Source organism: Phalacrocorax aristotelis, chromosome Z (assembly GCF_949628215.1).
Source record: "Phalacrocorax aristotelis chromosome Z, bGulAri2.1, whole genome shotgun sequence".
NCBI classification, from domain to species: Eukaryota; Metazoa; Chordata; class Aves; order Suliformes; family Phalacrocoracidae; genus Phalacrocorax; species Phalacrocorax aristotelis.
The window spans coordinates 46,050,678-46,059,131 of record NC_134311.1 but is presented as its reverse complement, the minus strand read 5'-3'; the positions used below and the strand labels follow the sequence as shown (position 1 = coordinate 46,059,131).

At 36.3% G+C, this 8,454-nt stretch overlaps 1 protein-coding gene across 10 annotated transcripts in view; it reads left to right on the top strand.

The window, feature by feature from the left end:
* The window catches only part of CNTLN (centlein), a 198,985-nt gene that overhangs the window by 80,439 nt on the left and 110,092 nt on the right, over positions 1-8,454 (top strand). For 7 of the 10 annotated variants that reach the window (XR_012658052.1, XR_012658051.1, XR_012658053.1 and 4 more), the window contains one exon: positions 4,497-4,670. The exons of 2 other annotated variants lie outside the window; for them this stretch is intronic. Coding sequence is in view for 5 of the 8 variants with exons in the window: in XM_075079220.1 (XP_074935321.1) it covers positions 4,497-4,670 (174 nt within the window). In the remaining 3 variants the exon portion in view is untranslated. The remainder of the gene's footprint in view (positions 1-4,496; positions 4,671-8,454) is intronic. One more of the 10 variants, XM_075079219.1, reaches the window with a different exon arrangement.

Sequence of the window (8,454 nt, the reverse complement as noted above, 5' to 3'; positions counted from 1 at the left end):
CTTCTGTCTCCTCTTAGCCGGTGGTTTTGGTACCATGCAGTTAGTGTTAGCACAGCTTTGTGCTGAGGAAGTTGAGGGGGAGCAGGAGTACACAAAAGACTGTGTTATTAGTTCTGAAGCTCTTAAGTATCCATTCCCCTGATACATGCCCTTTTTTGCTGGTTCAGAAAAGTCATGCAGAATAGAAGTACAGTGGAGCATAGCTGTATTTCCTCCATATAGTCTGGTACTGTTTGTGATCTCTGACAACAGCAACATTGAAAAGGTGGCATTCGATTCTCTTCCTTAAGTAGAGTGTGGATGCTTCCCCTAGTGGTACAGCTTTGTGGCAAAGACAGTACTTATGCTTCAACTTGATTAATGCATTGAGAAAACATCAGCTGTGTCTTACTTTGAAAAGACATGTAAGCATAAGAGGAGTAAGAGACCTGCTTGGTAGAAATAAATATGTTCTTGATTTTATTTATTGTTTAAAACATAAATAAGCCTTTGACATTTATTTGGAATATGTTTTGTGTGTTAAATTGAGTTCCAGTGAGAAAAAATTATGTATCTGTGTGATAAAATAGCACATGCTAAACTGATTTTGCTAAGTGAAAGATGAAACATTATTCTGTTAAGCTAGACTTTGTAATACAGGTAGAATCTAATGTAGAGATGTTTAAATCAGAGAGAAAGCCTTCATTTGCTGCACTCAATATGTAGATTGGTAGGCTGTGAAAATGGCCAACATTATGTGTATACTGAAATGATTGTCCTGTGGGAATTTTAACTTCAGACATAGGATTCAGAATAGACTTTAGGAAGTGAACCTTCATGGAACTCTTTGTTGAGGCGACTTATTATTTCAGTTCATAAGATCAAAGATCTAGAACCACAATTCTGAGACAGAAGCTGTGGAGGAACCTGGTGCTGCCTCTTAGCATGTAACTTGGTTTTATTTTTCTGGATTGCAGGTTTCTGATCTTTACTATGAAACTGGACTACATTCTTCATACAGAGCTTAGATGTTGAATGTTTTCTGCAGTCTTGAAACACAGTATTGTCTTTTTTTCCCCCGATAATGTTAGAATTTTAAAATCAGAGCTCCATTATAGTCCAAATTATTTGCCATTTTGGCCTTACTACTTGTACTATTCGCCTGACTTCTTAGGTTACAAATAAGAGTTCAGTTGTAATGCTAGAAAGTGAAAAGCCAAGAAGAGGTCACATATCTTTCCAAGGATCTGATGAAATCGCACTACTTTCTTCATGCATAAGTCTTGGAACTCTGGGTTGTTTATAAATCTGTGTTTTATACAGATGGGATTGAGGTTCTCATAACAGCCAAATCTTTTCACTAAATAAGTTGGTTTTGGTGATTATTTTGCTCTTAACCTGGAACATAAAAGTGTAGTAATATAAAATTAAATAGACATGAATCTGAAACAAAAGACCAGAGAGAAATTTCCTCCAGCTTCCTGTCTTTGGAAGATCTCTTTTCATGTCTTAAAAATTCAGGTTTAAAAATTCTCTTGATATCTGAGTAAACAAAGTTGTCTAGGCTAGCAAATGTAGAAGAATATTTATCAAATAGTGAAGAATATGTTAAATTTAACGGAAAATGATGCCCAGCTCTTCTTAAACTGGAGTCCATTCATAAGCAAAACCTCAATTTTTAAACAGATCTCTTCAGTTTCATCTTGATTCTTAGAATTCCTGAAACTGGAGAAACTTCACATGCATACTTAAAAAATTGAGCAGGCTTTGTGAATATTGTAGACCCAGAGTATGTGGCAAGTTCTATATTAGTTACAGTGATCTGCTGAATATTTTGAGAGTAAAAACATAGGCATTTTGGAAGTATAAGTTAAGATCTAAGACTGGTTTTGTTGGGTTTAGTTTTCCAATAAGTATTTGTGTGTATGCACGCGCACGAAGACTGTTGTAAGAGCTGTATTAGAAACTGTGCCTTTACCGTATTTTAATTTGAAATAAGTATCACTGCATGGTAATTTCTAGAGATCTGTTTTGAGAGAAGAGTAGGGGAAAAAAACCCAGAACAAATGAAGAACACTGTTTATACATTGGTCCTATTAAAGTCAGTTGCAGAACTTCATTGACATAGAGAAGCAAGGATTTGATATATATTCTGATACTTTTTTAGTTACTAATGCAATTGTACAATTTAAGTTACATATAGAAGTCTGTACATACAGCTATCAATAAAATGCAACAAGTTGATAGGTGTATTTCCCTTTCTTAATAAGAAAGAATTAAGTTCACGTAAAAAAAAATATTAATTGTGTAACTTAAATATAAGCACATTTCCCTTATCTACTGGCACTATTCTGTCTTGTAGGTTTTGTTGCCTTTTTTTCCTTTTCATATAGTGCTGAGGTTTTAGTTAAATGAACTAAAAGAGCAGTTTTCTTTTAAATTTTTTGCAGTGCATGGCTTGTCTACTCCTTGTTTTTCTATTTTCCTTTTTTTTTCCCCTCTATGTAGAGTTTTCTTTTAGTTATAAACTAAAGACCTTTTGCTGATCATAGACGGAAATGACATCTGTTTCAACTACATATGGCCTAAATTTTTCAAAATAAGCAATAGAAATTAGTTAAGGAACGGTCAACAAAAGCATGTTACTCCCTGACAACTTTCCTGCATTTTTTTGCTGTATGAGGAGTTGCGCTTTTTCTGAAATAAATGCTGGTTATTTCTAATTTGGGATTTATTTGTAGAAAGTGTGAGTTTATAGTATGCTTTATGAAAAGCTTCATATTCTGCATACAAAGAAATAAAATGGCTACGCCCATTAATCTTTTTCTGTTAAATGCTAAGCTTACTAGGGTGTTTGATTTAATTTAATCAACTTTGGAGCAGCCCATTTCTTGACTGGCATGAATTTGGAGACTTTTTGGTTTGCTTAATCTTTTTTACACAGCCTTTCCTGATTTTTGTCAGTATACCTGATTTGTTTCACTTGGGGCATGCCAGTAACTGAGATGGTAGGAACAAGGGATAGTAGTACCACATTCTTTGTTTTCTATTGAAATGAATATTTGTCTTAAGAATATGCTCAAAGAGTTGCAAGCAAGTCAGGTTGTCAGAACTTTGCCGTTTAGGGAAAGCATGTGTCAAATATAACTTTTAGTCAGTCTTGAGGAAGTTGTGTCTGGATCAAGCTTTGTTGATTGAAGACTTTACTGTTTCCTAGCTGCTTGTCATTGCTGTCAGAGCACCACTGGTGATAGGAGTTTCATGAGTTTGCCCTGATCAGTGCAATGCAAAGTCAGCTGGGTGAGCTCAAACTACTTGCGCTTACTTTTTAAACTAACCTGCCCTTTTATTTATGCAGTTGATTAGGGAGGGGGTTTGTGCCATCCCTTCTTTCAACAATAGTGTTGGGGTGCTAACCTCCAGCTGCCTGGATGCATTGACCATCTGGGAATTATATTATCTTTATCAGGCACAGCTGTTGCAAGGTGAATGTCTGTCCCCAGCGTTAAAGGACTGTGGTGGAGGTTTGGGCTAAAGCATTTCACTTCACGCTGCAACAACAGGCATATTGCTGTTGCTTATGCTAAGCCACCGGTGTTTTGCCTTGTGGTTGTAACACGGGGGTGTGATCACAGGTGGTTAATGAAAACTCAGGTGACAAGGAATAATTTATCAAGCTATGGTAACTTGACCACTTTGGTCATGTGTACACCCATGAGTCTGCTATTGGACATTGGGGAATATGACTTAAAAACAGTTGGTACCAATGAAAATGTGTTTTGGTCTGAACATGTTTTGGAACAGCGCCAAAGTGAGCAGTGTGAGGCGGAGTTGTATTGTGCTGAAGAATTGATGAGAATAGACTGATAGCTGGGAAGGTTCCTGGAATTCAGTGGCTTAATAAAATGACATATCTACCGTGAGTAACACTGTGACCTAGAATCACTGTCTATTTTTTCTGTAAGTCTTCAGTTTGACCACAACATTCATGCTGTCTGAATTTATGGACATAGTGGATACACGTTGTAGAATTACATTAAAGAGATATTTTTCTGAGGCAGTTTTTAAATAAGAATAACTTTCCTGCCAGAATATGCAGTTTAGTTTTTTTTCCCATGTTTGATAGGCCATTGATATGTACCAACTTGAAATTTCATCAGAAACCAGCCTAGGAGGTAAAATATTTTGTGAAGAAATTTTGACAGCATGTGAGATAGAAAATACCATAATAGAATAAGTTGCTACAGATGAAATGTCTGTATAAAACACCTGTTGTTATGACTATAAATTTGGATTTGGAAAATGTGGTGGTGGTGTGAAAATGTTTCCTTAACCATTTGGGGTCTGGTCTGGTTATGGATTCATGAGTCATTTGTAACAGCAGAATTATTTACAGCTCTAACACTTTCCTGTAATATTGGTAATGTTGTGTTTCTCTAGGCAGTTTTATCTAAATGGTTTCTTATGCTTCTGATTTTTTGTTACTAAGGTATTATACCTGTACTATCGTTTTCTAGGCATTTCAACAGCCTTCTTTAAGTGAGCTAGAGTGTCTTACTACAATGCAAAAATCTGAAATTGAGCTTTTACAGGAAAAAAAGAAAAAAACAAGTCTTAACATAGCAGAGCATAATTTGTACACTGCAGATATTCTGAATAGCAACAATACAAGGACTGGAAGAAAGCATGAGGTAGGATAGTTTTATTGTCTTGTGTATTTGTGTCTAAGTCAGGCTGGCAAAGCCAAACATTTTTGCTCAAGGGTCCAGATAATAATTTTGATATCTGTTGATGCTGCTTATAATTCTGGAACCTTGTTTGAATGGTTCTTGTGTTATCTGCCAAAGATTTGTTAAAATAGCTGTTGGGAGTAGAAGGTACCTTATTAAATACTGAATAAGGGATTCTTAATTAAGTGAAATATTTGAAGGATAAATTCTCTGTAGGTTTTTAAAAATTAATATTTTCAGGTATTTTATGGTATTTATCAGAATGACCATCTTTCCCTGGAAGGAAAATGAGCGAAATATAAATGATTATTATGTTGATTTTATAAATGAAAAATTTTTTTTCTAAATTCTTGATTTTAAAAGTGTGGCGTAGGTTTTTTTTCTGTGAAGAATGAAAACAATGTCCTTTTGAAGTTTATACTTCCGACTTGTTATTATTCTGTGTAATGCTGGACTGTCTCTTTCATGATGACTTGCTGTTAAATTTAGGTACCAGGGTAACAGTAACAGCTATAAACTACAGCTAATGAAATAGATTCCTAAATAATTCTATGGCTTAAATCGATTCATTAAATTAGCTGAGGTCATGATGTTTCTCAGTGTGTTCAGCCTCTTCCTCATCTAAAAAAAATTTTTTTATTAGAACTGTATAGAATATGGGAAACTTGGAAGAGATTTCGGTAGCAAGGAAGCAAGATGAAAAGTATAAATAGGCTACAAGGGTGGACCATCATGTTTTGCCTCTGTAGAAATCTCATGGTTTTCTCGCATTTTGTATCGTAACATTTCCTTTGAAAACTGTGTGGCTTGTTCTTTCTCAATATTCTGCACTGTATGCTGTTTCTGGGAAAAGACATATTTTAGAATATTTGTTTCAGAGCATGTAGTGTCACCTTTGTGAAAATGTGTTCGAGAAAGGGCAAAATGCTGCACAGGCAGTGTAGAGCGAAGAAAAGAAGGTGATGAACAGCCCTGCAAACACCAATGACAGAGAAGGAGGAGAGGGAGAAGGGGATCCAAGTGTGGAGTATGTATTTTCCTGCAGCCCATGGACCACCATGGAGCAAATATCCACAATACAGCCTGTGGAGGAGCCCACACCAGAGCAGATCAGTATTCCCTCTGACAGAAACCACAGCGTGTGGAAAGGAATTCTTGCTGGAACAGGTTCTTCTGACAGGAATTGTGGCCAATGGAGGATCTGCTCTGGAGCAGGTTTACTGTGAAGGACCCCAGCCTGTGGAGAGGCCTCATGCTGGAGCAGGGGAAAAGTGTGGGGAGGAAAGAGTAGCCAAAAGGAGCTGTTGTGGACTGGCTGTAATTTTTACCCACCTCCCTGTGCTGCTCAGAAAGAGGTAGAGGAGTCAGGAGCAAAGGAGTGAAGTTGAGCCTGGGAAGCAGGGTGGGCGAGAAGGTGGTGTTTTAATATTTTCTTATTTCTTACTATCCAAATGTATTTTAAGTGGTAATAAAGTAATTTTCCCCAGGTTGAGTCTGCCCATGATGGTTGAATGGTAGGCAATCTCCGTTTCTTTGTCTCAACCCACGAGCTTTTTGATCCTATTTTATTCCCCTGTCTGGGTGAAGAAATTTTTCTTGATACTGCTACGTGTGTCCTTAGAAGCAATTGTAACCCTCATAGTCAAGTCTCAGTGGAAAGTGGTACAGCAGAGTGCCATTTTGTATGAAGACTTAAAGAGTCAGTTGCTTGATCTTCCTAGAGCTCTTTCTGGGGTTTAAACTTTGTAACTTTGTGAGCTATGGTTGATTTCTGTTACCTAATTAAAGTGCCATCCACATGTCTGCTGGCTGATTAAGTAATGCAGCCCTTGTTTTTTTTATAGCTAAGCTTTCCCATTGTATGATGCATGGGAGTTATAATTGCCTTTTATTGCTATTGTATAGCATTCTTCTAAGCTTATAATGTCAAGATATTAAAAGTCATGAGTTAACTTGCAGTACTGATAAGGTTCCTGTTGAAACATAGTGAATCAAGGATTTGCCATTTTTCTTCTCAAAAAAAACCCCACCTGTATCTTTTCAGCCTCTGGTTCAGCTTCAACAATGTTTCTGTTTCTTCAGCTGATAAAAAACATTAAGATTTCTACCCACCATCTTCAGCACTGTATCCTGGCAGACATTGATCTGATCTGTGTGTGCAGAGAAGTTATCTTAACACATTTCAGTAAGAGTTCCAAATTCCCTTGCTTGCTTTTTTTCTGACTTGTTTTGGGACTCCACTTAACACAAAACCTGTTAAATTCAAGAATGTGACTATTTCCAGCTTCATCCCATGGTGTCTTTCATGGTGCAGATGGGTAACAGAAGGTTATTTAGAAAGAGGTATCTTTTTTTTTCTGCTTCCTGTACCTCTCTTAACAGTTAATGTGTGTCACATCCACTTACCAGCAATTTCTTTATAATAAATCTTCTTTCAGGAAGTTTCATATCTATTAATATTACAAAGCCTCTTTATTCCTTTTTTTCTGCTATTTGGCTTAGTCTTTTGTAAACATGTTTTAGGATCATTTGATAAAAAAAAAAATCTTCTGTTGTTACCCTTTACTGACTTGGATTAACATTATTTGCTCATAAAACTTGGCTTTTTCTTACTCCTAAACATTTAGGAAATGTTTCAAACCTTACAATTTGTGGATATATTTAATACAAGTATGTCTAAATTTACTGTAGAATTTGAGGACTGAATTAAAAATTAAATGCTTAAACCTGTCAGCAGCAGCAGCAAAGTTTGCAGTTGTGCAAAGGGCATTACAGATTATGTTTTCCAAACTGAGTTTTGTAGGAGACTCAGGCAATCAAATTACAGAGTATTTTACTACACAGTCTCTTCTGTCTTTGTAGGAAAATTAAACTGTTTGCCTTCTTAGCAAAGATTGCCCTCGAACTACCTATGTACAGCTGTAAAGCTCAGACCCAGTTCCTTTTCTCCACAGACATTTCTCCACAGACTTTTACTCTGATCACTAAACAGGTAAAAAATATTCAAACAATAGAATGTTTCTTAATGCACATCACCAATCCCACCTGTCCTCACAAGGAATTATTTCTGTGTCCATGAAGAGTTAGAATTTTTTTTTTTTTTCCTTCCCCCCCCCCCATAACTTGGCCCGGTGGAAAAGATTCACAGCACAATCCCAGGTAACTATATATAAAGTTTGTGTATATCTACCTGTCTGTATCTCTCTCTATATATCTAAAGAACTGATGTGTCCTCCTTGTATCTGATCACCCTTGAGTAAAGCAGCAAGACTATGACTTTTACATTTTTCTGTATTTTTTTCTTTTTTCTCCATTCCTCCGTAGAGTCTCTACGGAGTTATTCTTTGTAGTGTGCTGCCGGTTGGTCCACTTCTTTTCCTTTGCTGTCCTTCTCTTTGGCAACAAATGCAGTGCTTTGACATTTTATTTCTGATTTCCAAGTCTTCTGTATAAAAATACGAAGTTTGACTAGGAAACATTTCCTGAAAACAATGCATTTTGGATTCTCAGGAAAAATTAGTATGGGTAAGCAATAATTAGAAAATGGAGAAGTTTTATTTAAGATCTTGGTTTTATTTAAGCAGTCTGGGACTTCAGAGATGATTAGATTTTTTGGTATGTTGGTCTTGGGATGTTCTGCTTCAGACACCTGAAAGGGATCAATTTGGGTTTGTTCAATGTTAAAATCTTTACTGATTAATATCAGCACCTGTTAACTGAAGTAAACTTTTCTCTACCAGAATTA